Source organism: Leucoraja erinacea, chromosome 14 (assembly GCF_028641065.1).
Source record: "Leucoraja erinacea ecotype New England chromosome 14, Leri_hhj_1, whole genome shotgun sequence".
NCBI lineage: Eukaryota > Metazoa > Chordata > Chondrichthyes > Rajiformes > Rajidae > Leucoraja > Leucoraja erinaceus.
This window is the reverse complement of record NC_073390.1, coordinates 23,353,366-23,368,701: the sequence shown is the minus strand read 5'-3', so window position 1 is coordinate 23,368,701 and position 15,336 is coordinate 23,353,366. Positions and strand designations below refer to the sequence as shown.

Genomic DNA, 15,336 nt, shown 5'->3' with positions numbered 1-15,336 from the left:
CTCTGGTCTGAGACATCCCACTATGTTGGAATGAAAAAATAATTAGAAAATAGAATAGTGTGATAAAGTTGATAACTTGTGATGTTTTAACAGATGATGAAATATGGAATTAAAGCCTACTTCGTTTAGTAATGGTGTTGGAAAGGATCATGGTATCCTTAGTCGGCCTGTAATGGAAAAATACTTAGAAAGTATTTTTTGTAAAAATTAAATAATGTTCATCTTGGGTTCAGAAAGGAGATTCTTCCTTGACTACCTCAAAGAGAAATGGAAAGGTTTATTCCTCCTTCTCCCCACTCCCATTGGGCAGAAGGTACAGAAGCTTGAAAGCGTGCACTATCAGACTCAGGAACAGCTTCATCCCTTCTGTTATCAGGCTTCTGAATAGTCCTTCCATAAATGAGGGTACGGTCCAATTAATCTCTACCCTATTGCGGACATTGGACTTTGTCTGTGGAAGTGGTGCATTACAATGCTGAGAACTATATTCTGTACTTTGTATCTTCCCCTTTGCTCTACCTATTGTACTCAAGTTTGACTTGATAGTTTTTAGGTAAAGTATTATTATATCATCTTGAAAGAGCTAATAGTCACGTCTAATATAGTTTACAAAATGGAGTAATTCTTCTACAAAAGCATGGTCTAGTAGAACAAAAGAATGGCTCGATGCCAAGTCTGAATGACTTTGCAAATTGTATGGAACACAATATGGAGGACAGGTTGTCTTTTTAATAAAGACATTAAGATGGAAACCTGCGTAATAACATGTGCTTCTTTCAAGGCCATAAAGAAGCCAAGATAGAAAAAATAGCTGACGCTCCAGAGATGTAATAACTTGTTATTGGATGAGCTTAATTTGGACCCAGCTTTTCCTATATTCTGAAAGGCTACAGAATCTTTCAGTCATGCCATATTCAGACTTGGTAGGAGTGTTTTACTGATAAGAAAAATGTATAATTGTGCTAACTTTCCTTTGTTCTGTGAGTGGAGCCCGAGAAGCACTGAGCAACGTGTGTGCTCTTTGTAGATCTCGCCACTCCTGTCTGACGAATCGATTAAAGATTGGCCTTGTTTACCTTTAACAATTTTGTTGCTGTCTGCTTATTAGAGACAAACTTTGACAATCTGATCTGTTATGAGAGCATGCAAAACTAAGCTTTTCACTGTACTCATTGTACAGTGTACATTGTAATATGACAATAATAAATCTAAAACGAAACCTTCCTGATTAGGGCGGCGCAGTGGTAGTGTTGCTGCCTCACAGCACCAGAGACCTGGGTTCAATCCTGACCTTGGGTGCTGTCTGTGGGGAATATGTACGTTCTCCCTGTGACTGTGTGGATTTTCTTCGGGTGTTCCAGCTTCTTCCCACATCCCAAAGATATGCAGGTTAGTAAGTTAATTGGTCTCGGTAAATTGTCCCTAGTCTGTGGGACATAGAACTAGTGTAGCATAGACTCAGTGGACTGAATGGCCTGTTTCGTTGCTGTATCTCTAAACTAAAATTGGGTTTAGTTTATCATCATGTGTACTGAGGTACAGTGAAAAGCTATTGTTGCATGTCAACCAGTCAGAATGATTACAATACATGATTACAATCGAGCTGTTCACAGTGTACAGATACGTGATAAAGGGAATAATCTTTAGTACAAGATAAATTCTAGTAAAGTCCGATCAAACATAGTCCAAGGGTCTCCAATGAGGTAGATAGTAGTTCAGGACTGCTCTCCAGTTCTCTAGTTGTTGGTGGGATGGTTCAGTTGCCTGTTAACAGCTGGGAAGAAACTGTCCCTGAATCTGGAGGTGTGCCTTTTCACACTTCTGAACCTATTACCTGTTGGGAGAGGGAAGACGAGGGAGTGGTCGGGGTGAGACTGCTCCTTGATTATGCTGGTGGCTTTGCCGAGGTAGCATGAGGAGTATATTGAGACAATGAAAGGAAGGTTGGTTTGTGTGATGGTCTGGGATGCGTCTACAATTCTCTGCAATGTATTGCGGTCTTGGATGGAGTTGTTCCCAAACCATGCTGTGATACATCCCCATAAAATTCTTCTACGGCATCTGTAGAATTTGATGAGAATTGTTGAGGACAGGCCGAGCTTCCTAAACCTTCTAAGGAGGTAGGGAAGTAAAGGTGATATATTAGATCTTTGGATTTTCAAAAGGTGATTGATATTGGACAGTCTATGGGCATCTGATGGTCAGGGCATGTGGAGAAGCAGCGATTTTGTCTGGGCTGTAATTTGATGTTTTATCTTTATCCTTTCAGAGAAATACAACTTCCTTGGAATCAGTATCGTGGGGCAGAGCAACGAGAGGGGTGACGGAGGGATCTACATCGGGTCAATCATGAAGGGAGGGGCTGTGGCTGCAGACGGCAGAATCGAACCCGGGGACATGTTGCTCCAGGTGAGTCCGTGCGGCACACTCCCTCGCAGCCGAACCTGGGTCTGTGAGGCAGCGGCTCTACCGGCTGCACCACCGTACTGCCCATGTACCCTCAATGTGATGTTATACCAGTCATAGCCACAGCCTTTTTCCCTGCATTAGACTTTAGAGATACAGCCGGGAAACAGGCCCTTCGGCCCACCAAGTCCATGCTGACCAACGATCAGCCTGCATACTAACACCATCTGACACACTAGGGACAATTTTGCAATTTTTACCTAAGCCAATTAACCTGCAATTTGTCCTTGGAGTGTGGAAAGAAAACCGGAGCAAACCCACATGGTCACAGGGAGAACGTGCAAACTATGTACATGCAACACCCGTAGTCTGGATTTGAATCTGTGTGTCTGGTGCTGTAAGGACGCAACTCTACCGCTGTGCCACCATGCTGCCCACTGCTGTATCTCTATACTAAACTAAAAGTTGCTGAAGAAGGGTCCCGACCCGAAACGTTGTCCATCCTTTTCCCCCCCCACAGATGCTGCCTGACCTGCTGAGTTACGCCAGCATTTGGTGTCTTTCTTCGGTATATACCAGCATCTGCAGTTCCTTTCTACACAAAACCAGACAGGATTTGGCGGGGATACGTAGGAATGGCTTTGATAAAATTACGGCTTGTGCCTATTCTCTCTAATGATGAATAATTGTGGTCTTTTCCTGTATCCCCAGGTTAACGACATAAACTTTGAGAACATGAGCAATGATGACGCAGTCCGGGTCCTGAGGGAAATTGTGCACAAGCCTGGGTAAGAGTGATGCCCCTCAAGGTGCTTCCGCAGACCCAGCCATGTTTTCTGACACATACAGTGGGCGGCACATTTGCCCCTAAGTGGGGAGGTCAGAGGTTTGAGTCCTGCATAATCCAGGCTGATGTGGGGAGCCTGAATGTTGTGATGACAGCAAACTAAACTAAAGGATCATGTAATACACAGAAGCACATGAACATTCTCCTTGATTTAACCTTTGAGCTTTATATTTATTCAAAAGGACAGAAAGTGCTCGAGTAACTCAGCGGGTCAGGCAGCATCTCCGGAGAAAAGGGACGTGTGACGTTTCGGGTCGGGACACTTCTTCAGACTCCTTTTCACTTCTCTTGTCACTTACTTCACCGTCTGCAAATCACTTCCCCACTTGTATCCACCCATCACTCGCTAGGCTTTGTCCAGCCCCCACCTCTCTTCCAGCTTTCTCCCCTCCACTACAATCATTATGAAGGGTTCAGACTCAAAACCTCACATATCCACATTCTCCTGCGATGCTGCCTGACCCCGACTTACCCCAGCACTTTGTGTCCTTTTGTGTATTAATCAGCATCTGCAGTTCCATATTTCTACTAGCTAATACTTACTCTACAGTCAACATTGAACAAAGTATTGTCTGACCATTCCTGATTTAGGGAGCTTTCTGTTCTCAAATTGGCTGACCCAGTTCAATGTTACAACATAACATTCCATCTTATAGAATGGAAACGGGCCCTTTGGCCCAACGCCCATGACAACCATTCATGCCTCATCTTAACAAGTCCCAAATGCCTGCATTTGGCCAATATCCCTCTAAATCTTTCCAAGATCCAAGTATCTGTCAGCTTGTCTTTTAAATTATGTTATAGTGTCTGTCTGAACTGCCTCCCCTAGAAACTCATTCCACTACCCTGTGAGTGAAAATGTTTCCCCTTGGGTTCCTATCAACTCTTTCCCCTCTCACCTTAAACCTATGTCCTCTGGTTCGTGATTTCGCTACTCTGGGTAATACGCTACTCATTTTTCAATATGATTTTATACACCTCTATAAGATCACCCCCCGCCCCTGCCTCCTATGCTCCAAGGAATAAAGTCCTAGCCTACTCAACCTCTCCCCATAGCTCAGGGCCTGGAGTCCTGGCAACATCTTCGTAAAGTTTTCTCAGGGTACTCAATGGGTTGTAAAACACTTTGAGATGTTTGACAGTTCTAAAGGGTGCTATAAAAAGGACATTCTTCCAATTCTTGGTGCAGTCATTCAGGAAACAGCGAGTGATTTGCTGGGCGTAAGCCAAGAACTGCTCTGTAACATTAATGTTGTTCATTTGTTTTTTTTAATGCAGACCTACAATCAACTTTCAGAGAGGCAGTGCAAGAAGGGGCAGATGCGGGCGGTCAGTGGTGGTGGGAGGGGGGGGGGGGGGGGCAGAGAGGGAGATTACCCTGTGGGTTTATTCCTGGGCCTGGCCAAGGGTGACCATTCACAGGTGCAGGCAGCGGGCAGGCAAGGGTTGTGCCCAAGTCGACTGCCTGTCCCTCGTCCAGGCTTGCGTCCATGCTCGCTCTCCAGGGACTGATTGTCGTTTGCAAACTGCTGGGCAGTTTTGTTCTTTCCAGTACTCTGTAACTGCATTGAATAAAATCCCTTTGTCAAAGGAAAAGAAAAGAGGCAGATGTTGAGATAATTTTGCATTATTTATCAGTGTTGCTGCTGGAGTCTCGAATAATGTTTTCATTCCATGCGCTTGGAGTGTTGCTGATCTTAGTCCCCTTCTGTTCTTTCTTCAGGCCCATCATGCTGACCGTTGCCAAATGTTGGGACCCAACCCCTCGTGCCTGCTTCACCCTCCCCAGAAGTAAGTCGTTGCAGTAAAAAAAAAAAAATGAAATGAAATGATTCAATTAATTGTCATTGTCAGTGTACAGTACAGAGACAACGAAATGCATTCTCGCAGTAACCTCCCTATTGAAGGAGAAAAATAACATAAAAGGAAACAAAGCTCATAAGTTTTCCTTTCTGCTGAGTGCTCTGGATTCCTCCCACATCCCAAACTCTTGTGGATTTGTAGGCTAATTGACCCTCTGTAAATTGCCCTTAGTGTGTAGGTAGTGGATGAGAAAGTGGGATAACATAGAACTGGTGTGTGAACGGGTGATCGATGGTCAGTGTGGGCTCACAGTGCCGGGTTTGATCCTGACCTCGGGTGCTGTCTGTGTGGAGTTTGCACATTCTCCATGGTTTGGGAACAGCTCCATCCAAGACGGCAAGAAATTACAGAGAATTGTGGACTCGGGCCAAACCATCACTCAAACCAACCTTCCTTCCATTGACTCCATCTACTCGAACTAGTGTGTGAACAGGTGATCGAGGTCAGTGTGGACTCGGTGGGCCAAAGGGCTCTATCTCTAAACTAAACTAAATTGGTTATGTAAACTTAGTGGTGGGTATATTGAGCTGCCAGAGAAGGTGGTTGAGGCAGATACTATAAAAACATTTAAGTTTTGTTGGACAGGTACATGGACAGTTAAGGTTTAGAGGGATATGGTCCAAACGCAGGCAAATAAGACTAGCTTAGAAGGGACATCTTGATCAGCACAGATGAGTTGGGCCAAAGGACCTGTTTCCATGCTACATACCTCTTGAGTCTACTATTCTGTATTTATACTCTCCATCCATCGGGTGGAGGTGCAGCAGGAAGGTGACACAAGGTTTCCTTGATTGTGGATGCAGAAATTCATAAAGGAAGCTGCAATCTGCTAGAATGTAGAGACCACTTGGTGCTTGGACTTTTTATTCCCTGCTCCGTTCTCTTGACTTGCTGTTTGCAAAGTCACAAGAGATGGTCTGGTATCTTTTTGAAATGTCCCGTTAGCAATGGGAAAGCATAAAACTAGTTATCGAATGCAAATCTAAAATAAAAACCAAAAATGTTGGAATCCTCAGCAGGTCAGGTTGCATCCGTAGAGAGAGAAATAATCAAGTTAAAGCCCTGTATGTCTCTTCTGCCCACTAGGATTCCAGCCTGTATGATCCCACAAAGTTTTTGTCGATTTTTGTCCCTCGTTCTCTTGGTTATTTTAGCTGTCTACCATCTTCATTCTCGTGAGGATCTTTCCTGCACAGTCTGTTCATTCTTGTTAATAGCAGAATTATACGTTGTAACATCAACCTTCAGGTGAATCTGGTTTATAAGTAGAATTTAATGTTAAAGTTTGGATGAGGGTAATGTATCACGTACACGCGCATATCCATGCATGCACACAAGTCCAGGCACACACATGCACAGGCATCAATGAGTTAGGCCGAAGGGCCTGTTCATTGCTGTATGACACCATGTACAAAAATACACACACACATGTGTAGACACACAAGTGCACATACAAATATAAATACACACACTGGCATACACACAATTACACAAGCATATATGCAAATATATGCATAGGTACACACACACACACACACACACACACACACACACACACACACACACACACACACACACACACACACACACAGCATACATACAAATATACACAGTCATACAAACAAATATTTACACACAGGCACACACACAAATGCACCCACATATTCATGGAATGACTGCAAATGCTGGAATCTTGAGTAAAGCACAAAGTGCTGGAGTAACGCAGTCAGTCAGGCAGAATCTGAGGAGGGAATGGATAGGTGACGTTTCGGGTCAGGATCCATTTTCAAAGTGAGTGTGAAGAAAGATCCCGACCCGAAACGTCGTCCGTCCATTCCATCCACAGATCCTGCCTGTCCCACTGAGTTCCTCTAACACTTTGTGTTTCACCCACATCTGCAAGGACGTACACACAACAAAAACACAAGTTAAAAATTAACTCCGAACTGTTTAAAAACCCAGTTGTAGTGAAGGACCCAGGGGTTGAACTCGTGTCTCCTTGTTTCCCTCAGGCGAGCCCATCCGGCCCATCGACCCGGCAGCCTGGGTTTCCCACACGGCGGCCATGACGGGAGCCTATCAGCCTTATGGTATGAGCCCCTCCATGAGCACCATTACTTCCACCAGCTCCTCCATCACCAGCTCCATCCCAGAAACCGAACGTAAGTTCCACCTGTACCCAACATCTACTATGGCTGACCTAACACAGCATGGCCTTCCTGTCACTCCACCGCTCTCTCTCACCTCTTTATTCTTTTGTGTGTGTGTGTGTGTGTACCCTTGTTTGCCCAGAAGATTGGGCTGCATTTCACACCAGAGGTATATGAAAGATTCAAAAGGACATAAAGAGCTGTAGTATCTCTGCGGGTCAAGCAGCATCTCTGGAGAACGTGGATAGGTGATGTTTCGGGTCAGGATCTATCTTCAGAGAAGAAAGCTGGAAGAGATGAGAGGCAGGACAAAGACTGGCAGGTTTAAGGTGGATGGACACAAAATGCTGGAGTAACTCAACAGGTCAGGCAGCATCTCTGGAGAAAAGCAATAGGTGATGTTTTGGGTCGGAACCCTTCTTCAGCCAGGTCGTAAGTGGACACAGGCGAGGTGGGGTTTTGATAGACAGATGGTTGGAGCAAAAGCCAGAGATAAGAATGAGAGGTGTGAGACAGGTTGGAGAAAAAGTGAGAGACAAAACAGAAGGGGGGAGGGGGTAAGGGGGAGGGGGATGTAATGGGTGGAGTCCAGATGGAGCTTAGGGGAAGAAGGGGGGGGGGGGGAGGAGGGAATAAGGGAAAGAATGGGGGGGGGGGGGGGGGGGGGGGGGGGGGGGGGGTTAGTTAGAGGTTAACCAAGATTCTATTTTGTAATATCTACCCATTCAGTTAATAGATCGGGTGAATCCAAGTCTTTTACTCAGAGTGGGGGAATCACGAATCAGTGGATTTTTATCTTACTCTAAATTATATTCCCTTTATCCTGTATCTGTACAGCTTGATTGTAATCATGTATCATGGTTGGTGGGCAACAAGAAAGCTTTTCACTATACCTCGGTACATGTGACATTAATAAAGTAAACTAAATGTTGCTAGGAATTTGGGATCTGAGCCATGGAGAGAGGTTGGGCTCGCTAGAACTTTATTCCTTGTAGCACAGGAAACTGAGGGATGATCTTATAGAGGAGTAAAAAATTCATGAGGGGAATAGATTGGGTAGTTTCACCATCTTTTACCCAGAACGGGGGAATCATAAACCAGAGGACATAGGTTTAAGGTAAAAGGGGAAAGATTTAATAGGAACCTGAGTGACAAGTTTTTCATACAGAGGGTGGTGGGTATATGCTGTCAGAGGAAGTAGTTAAGGCAGGTAATATAACATTTAAAAGAGTCAGGGACAGGTACATTGAAATGATTAGAGGGATATGCGCCAAATGCAGGCATGCCAGACTAGTGTAGATGGGGCATGGACAAGTTGGGCAGAAAGGCCTGTTTCCATGCTGTAATACTGAGTAATTCATATCTTGGAGCTACAGCTGGCACAATGCAAGATGGTCTAAGCAGTTAGTCTGCATAGCCTCAGGAAGGGTGGAGCCCATAATGGCCCCTGATGGATGGCTGTTCTCCCTGCTGCTGACCATTTAAAAGATGAATTGATTAGCTTTCTTTTTCCTTCGCCAGGGTTCGACGATTTTCATTTATCAATCCACAGTGACATCGTCACCATCGTTAAAGCCATGGCTTCCCCGGAGTCCGGCCTGGAAGTACGCGACCGAATGTGGCTTAAAATCACCATCCCAAACGCTTTCATTGGTACGTGCAACCCTGCCAGCCAGCAATTTTATTTTATTTTTTAAGAGATGCTGCACGGAAACAGACCCTTCTGCCCACCGGGTCCGATCGAACCAGAGATCACCCCGTACACTAGCACTATCCTACACACTAGTGACGATTTACAATTTTTACCAAAGCCAATTGACCTACAAACCAAGTAACTTCTGCATTCCTTTCACCGCCTCTCTCGCCCACCCTAGTGGGTCTCTACCAGTTCCACTGTTTGCTTCCTTGTATCCCTGCCATCAGCACATCTGGAAGTGGGGCAGAATTGTAGGTGGTTGATTGCTTTGTGCGGCACGGTGGCGCAGCGGTAGAGATGCTGCCTTGCAGCTTCAGGGACCCAGATTCAATCCAGACATTTGGTGCTGTCAGTACGGAGTCTGCACATTCCCCCTGTGTCTGTGTGAGTTTTCTCTGGGTGCTCTAGTTTCCTCCCACACTCCAAAGAGGTGCAGGTTTGTAGTTTAATTGGCTTCTGTAAATTGTCTCTAGTGTTTGGGATAGTGCTAGTGTACGGGGTGATCGCTGATCGGCGTGGACTCGGTGGGCCTGTTTCCGCGTTGTATCTCTAAAGTCTAGAGTGATGGGGAAAGGGAAGTGAAATTAATGGATAGATTCTGTCACACAGTCTTCATCAAGCGATGGTCTGAACGTCTGTGATCCACTTGCTTCTCCACAGGTTCCGATGTCGTCGACTGGCTTTACAATCACGTGGAAGGATTCCCGGACCGGCGGGAAGCTCGAAAATACGCCAGCAATCTCCTTAAAGCCGGCTACATCCGACACACTGTGAACAAGATCACCTTCTCGGAGCAGTGCTACTACATCTTCGGGGACCTCTGTGGCAGTGAGTCGCTCGCTCGGTCCCAGCTGTGTGATGGGCATAGAACATAAATAATAGAACAGTACCATCATAAGTCATAGGAGCAGAATTAGGCCATTCAGCCCATCGAGCCTACTCTGCTATTCTATCACGGCTGATCTATCATTCCCTCTCAATCCCATTCTCCTGCTTTCTCCCATAACTCTTGACACCTTTGTCACTGTGAGATAACCACACTTAATGATCTAACATATCTGTCACCACAAGGCTTTTATTTGATTTATAACACAGAACACGGAACAGTGCACAAACAGGCCCTTCGGCCCACAATGTCTGTGCCGAACATGATGACCAATTTTTCTCTGCCTGCACATAATCCATATCCCTCCATTCCCTGCATATCAATATGCCTATCCAAAAGCCGACTAAACACCACTATTGTATCTGTCTCCACCACCACCCCAGGCAGCACATCCCAGGCACCCACAGCTCTCTGTGGGGAATAAAATACAGTTGCCCCGCACATCTCCTTTAAACTTTGCCTCTCTCAGTTAAAGCTATGCCATCTAATGTTGGGCCATTTCCACCTTGGGGACAAGATTCTGACGGTCTACCCTATCTGCCTCTCATAATTTTATATACTTTAATTAGGTCTCCCCTCAACCTCCGCTAACAATCCAAGTCTGTCCAACCACTCGCTGTAACTAACACCTCGAATCCAGGCAACATTCTGGTAAGCCCTCGCTGCACTCTTTCTAAAGCCTCCACAGCCTTCCTGTAATGGGGTGATCAGAACTGCACGCAGTTTAGTGTGGAGATACAGTGCTGAAACACGCCCTTCGGCCCACCGAGACTGCACCAACCAGTGCCACTAACATGATCCTACACACTGGGGACAATTTTGCAATAATTTTTTACCGAAGCCTGTTAACCTCCAAGCCTGGACGTGTTTGGGATGTGGGAGAAAACCGGAACACCTGGCGAAAACCTACGCGGTCACAGGGAAAACTCCGTACACACAGCATCCGTAGTCAGGATTTAACCCGGGTCATTGGTGCTGGAAGACAGCAACTCTACTGCTGCGCCACCGTGCCGCCTCGTGATAATTTATCCTTCATCTGTAAACTGTGGGCAGCTTGATTGTAATCATGTAGTCTTCTTTGACTGGATAGAAGGTAAATAAATGCTTTTCAGTGTACCTCGGTACACGTGACAATAATAATCTAAATTAGTTTGATGCTGACTACGGGAGCTATCAGTATGGAGTTTGCACATTCTCCCTGTGACCGCGTGGGTTTTTTTTCCGGGTGGTGCGGTTTCCACCCACACTCCAAAGACATGCAAGCTTGTAGGTTAATTGGCTTTTGTAAAATTGTAAATTGTCCCTTGTGTGTAGGATAGTGCTCGTGTACAGGGTGATCGTTGATCAGTGTGGACTCGGTGGGATAAAGAGCCTGTTTCTACGCTGCATCTCTAAAGTCTAATCTAAACTAAACCGCAGTGCACGTGACAATAACAAACTGAAGTTTTTTGGGGTTTTTTTTTAATTTTATTTTTATTAGCAGTACAGTAAATTACATTAATACATCACATATATCTTATTACATTATGTTGTACCACTTCATTTTTTGAGCTTTAAAAAAGATAGAAATAAAAGAAGTAAGGAAAGTAAGCAAGAATCGTGAAGGTGCAGGAAAGTGTTATCAAACTGAAGAGTTAACGGCCGCCCTGCCTCTTGCTCCCACAGATATGGCCAGCCTAACCTTACACGACCATGACGGATCGAGCGGCACATCGGATCAAGACACGCTAGCCCCCTTGCCCCACCCTGGAGCAGCGCCCTGGCCCCTTGCCTTCCCCTACCAGTACCCGACTCAGCACCCGTACAACCCCCAGCCGCCAGGCTACCACGACGTCGCCGGCTTCCCCTACGGAGGAGGCAGCGCCGGCAGCCAGCCCAGTGAAGGTGAGTGGACTGTGGGGACCGTCAGCCTGAGGTGTGGCACCCTCCCACCCCCCCACCCCGTACCCTCCACCCCACCCCCCTCACCCCGCACCCTGGACTAAATCTTCCACTAAACGTTATTCCCTTTATTCTTTATCTGTACACGGCTCATTTGTAAGTAATCATGCGTAGGTTTACAGGATTAATTCCCGGGATGGCGGGACTGTCATATGCTGAGAGAATGGAGCAGCTCGGCTTGTACACTCTGGAGTATAGAAGAATGAGAGAGGATCTTATTGAAACATATAAGATTATTAAGGATTTGGACACGTTAGAGGCAGGAAACATGTTCCCGATGTTGGGAGAGTCCAGAACCAGTTTAAGAATAAGGGGTAAGCCATTTGGAACGGTGATGAGGAAACACTTTTTCTCACAGAGAGTTGTGAGTTTGTGGAATTCTCGGCCGTTTCTCTGGATCTCTGGATACTTTCAAGTGAGCGCTAGATAGAGCTCTCAAAGATAGCGCTAAGATATAGGGGATATGGGGAGAAGGCAGGAACGGGGTACTGATTGGGGATGATCAGCCATGATCACACTGAATGACGATGCTGGCTCGAAGGACCAAATGACTTACTCTTGCACCTATTGTCTATTGTCGTCTTTCCGCTGACTGGTTAGCACATAACAAAAGCTTCTTTCACGTTTTAGGTCGGGACCCTTCATCAGACACTTCCTTTCCTCGGGAAGGGTTCCGTCCCACAACGTCGCTGCTCCTTGTTTCTTTTTCTTCTTTATTTGCTCTCAACTTTAGTTTGGAAATACAGCATGGAAACTCATTCAGCCCACCGAATCCACACCTGTTCACACCAGCTCTCTGTTATCCCACTTTCTCATTCACTTCCTACATACGAGGGGCAATTTATAGAGACCAATTAACCTACAAACCCACAGACTGGAGCAACCGGAAGAAATCCACACGGTTGCAGGGAGAATGTGCTAACTCAGCACATGGACAGCACCCAAGGTCAGGATCGAAGCTGTGAGGCAGCAGCTCAATGGCGCAGAGGTAGAGGTCCTGACTACGGATGCTGTCTCTGGAGTTTGTACGTTCTCCATGCAACTGTGTGGGTTTCCTCTGGGTACTCCAGTTTACACCCACATTCCAAAGACGTGCAGGTGGAGGTTAATTGGCCTCTGTAGGTTAATTGGCCTCTAAATTAATGTGCAGGTTAATTGGCCTCTGTAAATTGTTCCTAGTGTGCAGGATAGAACTAGTGTACTAAGTGATTGCTGGTTGGTATGGACTTGGTAGGCCGAAGGGCCTGTTTCCATATTGTATCTATAAATAAACTAAACTAAATGCTACCAACACTAGTTCTATCCAACACACCGGGGACAATTTTCATAAGCCAATTAACCTACAAGCCTGCACATTACCAGCTGAACCACTGTGCCGTCCCTGTTGTAAAATGCCTTTTATCTTTCTCTGCCCACAGGGAGTCGAAGCAGTGGATCGAACCGGAGCGGGAGCGAGAGGCGAGGGGGGAAGGAGAAGGAGCCAAAACCCGGCGATCCAAAATCTGGGGGCAGTGGTAGTGAGTCAGACCACACCACGCGGAGTGGTGTGCGGCGGGAGCGGGCGGGAAGCGAGCGCTCAGCTCCCGCCAGCGAACACAGTCACCACAGTAACCTGAGCCATCGGAGCCACCACTCACTGGCAGCCAGCATCCGCAGCCACCACACCCACCAGTCCTATGGCCCGCCTGGGTTGCCTCCTCTCTACGCCCCTCCCCTCGTCATGATGCCCCCACAGTCCGCCGCCACCCCACCCCCTGGGGCACCTCCGCTCCGCGATCTGTCAGCGGTGCCTCCAGAGCTCACAGCCAGCAGACAATCGTTCAGAATGGCCATGGGAAACCCCAGTGAGTTCTTTGTGGATGTTATGTGACTCATTCCCCTTCACCCTCCGTAAAAGAAAATGCACCCCTTCCACCGCCACCCGTGCAACTGAACAGCGGAGCGACTAAAGAAAACGGCGGACCTGCTTGCGACAGAGTGGCACGTTTCTGGAGTGTGAACAGGATTTTTTATATTTATTCAGCACTAATCTCGCAAGATTTATCAACGTAAACACCCCCTATTTTGCTTCCCTCCCCATCCTCCCCTGCAATCTGTGTTTTTCCCCACCCCCTCACAAGAATGGACTGCATTTGTACTTGGACAGTGTCCTGTCTCTCTGCCTCTTTTAACACCTTTCTCATTGTAAGGTTTTGTTTTTAAAGCAAAAAAAAACAACCTTTTTTCTGCTTCTATGGAGAGCTTGTTGTAATATCAACGGTCAAACTTTAATCACTTCCAATCTTGTTTTCTGTTGAACTAATTTCTTAAAGCTCTTATGTGTTTCTTTCCTTGTCACACAGCGACAGATAGTGGGGTTCTTGTCCTCCTCCAACTGGTAATATTGTTAGTGCATTGAGGGGAGAAGTAACCAGCTGGATTGGGTTGGCCCTCTTGTGCTTGGCATCATTTCTTTTTAAATCGTCTGGTCACCAGAACAGTAGGATACAGAGGACAGACCCAGACTGCAAGGAAAAGCATGGAAGAGTTGCTTAATTGTTCTTATGTTAAAACTCAGTCATTAGTGTACGATTATGAATTGCATCTTAAAACTCTTCAAGGAAACACCGCAAGCCTTATATTTCACGAAGGAACAAACACAAAAATAACTGTCCAACAATTCAATCATGTTGTAAAGCTTCTGATGTGTGTTTTTTTTCCATGTAACTCTTCCTTTCATGAGTAGCGTTTCATGCTTTAAGTTTGTGGGAAATGAAGTAAAAACATCTCGGATCAAAGCACGACGTTGTCACTCCATCCCCGTCTTCCCTCTCCCCGCCCTCCGCATCTGTCACAATACCTTGCCCTTCGAGAACTGAAATAATAAAAAAAAGGTACCTAACGATCAATGAAACCTCACTACAGTCAGAGCAGCAAGTCGAAAGATCGTCGAAGATCAGATCCCTCAGGAACATCCCAACGGAGTCTCGGTGTGGAGAACCTCGACTCCATCAGGCAACAAAGGGCAGCTGCACTAATATCTCACAACCTCTCCGCTCACTCACTGAATCTGAAGTTGAATAAGAGAAATATATAACTTGGAGATGACATGTGACCCTGGATGACGGTTTTGTAGCTGAAAGTTGCATTGTATACTTTAATAAAATGGTTCTAGATGATTTCTTCACATCAACTAATTTCATCACTGGTGGAAGTGAGGTGCAATTTGTTATCCATTTTCACGACTGATAGATCATTCAGTGAGGTCTCAGCCACTGTGGTGTTTGAAGAGAGCAAACTTGAAGGAACGCAGAGATCTTGGGGCTGGACCACGTTACAGGGATGAGTTCCTGCAAGGTTGCTGAAAAGGTGACAATTGTTGCCTCAACTGCTCTGGTTGCCGAATCTTAGGTTCAGCTTTATTACTGTCATGTGAACTGAGGAGCATTGTTTCGCATGTTATCCAAACAAATCAAATAATACTACACCTTAATACAATCAAGTCAAACTCAAGTAGAATAGGTAGAGCAAAGGAGAAGATACAGAGTGCAGAATATAGTTCTCAGCA

The 15,336-nt window shown here is 45.9% G+C and overlaps 1 protein-coding gene across 1 annotated transcript in view; it reads left to right on the top strand.

Annotated features, from left to right (window-relative positions):
* The window catches only part of LOC129703400 (segment polarity protein dishevelled homolog DVL-3), a 74,467-nt gene extending 59,448 nt beyond the window's left edge, over positions 1 to 15,019 (top strand). Inside the window, exons 8-15 of the mRNA XM_055645801.1 lie at positions 2,270 to 2,409; positions 3,118 to 3,194; positions 4,977 to 5,044; positions 7,129 to 7,278; positions 8,788 to 8,919; positions 9,623 to 9,790; positions 11,514 to 11,732; positions 13,208 to 15,019. Of these exons, the coding sequence (XP_055501776.1) occupies positions 2,270 to 2,409; positions 3,118 to 3,194; positions 4,977 to 5,044; positions 7,129 to 7,278; positions 8,788 to 8,919; positions 9,623 to 9,790; positions 11,514 to 11,732; positions 13,208 to 13,659 (1,406 nt within the window). The 3' untranslated portion in view covers positions 13,660 to 15,019. The remainder of the gene's footprint in view (positions 1 to 2,269; positions 2,410 to 3,117; positions 3,195 to 4,976; positions 5,045 to 7,128; positions 7,279 to 8,787; positions 8,920 to 9,622; positions 9,791 to 11,513; positions 11,733 to 13,207) is intronic.
* The last annotated feature ends 317 nt before the right edge of the window (positions 15,020 to 15,336 follow it).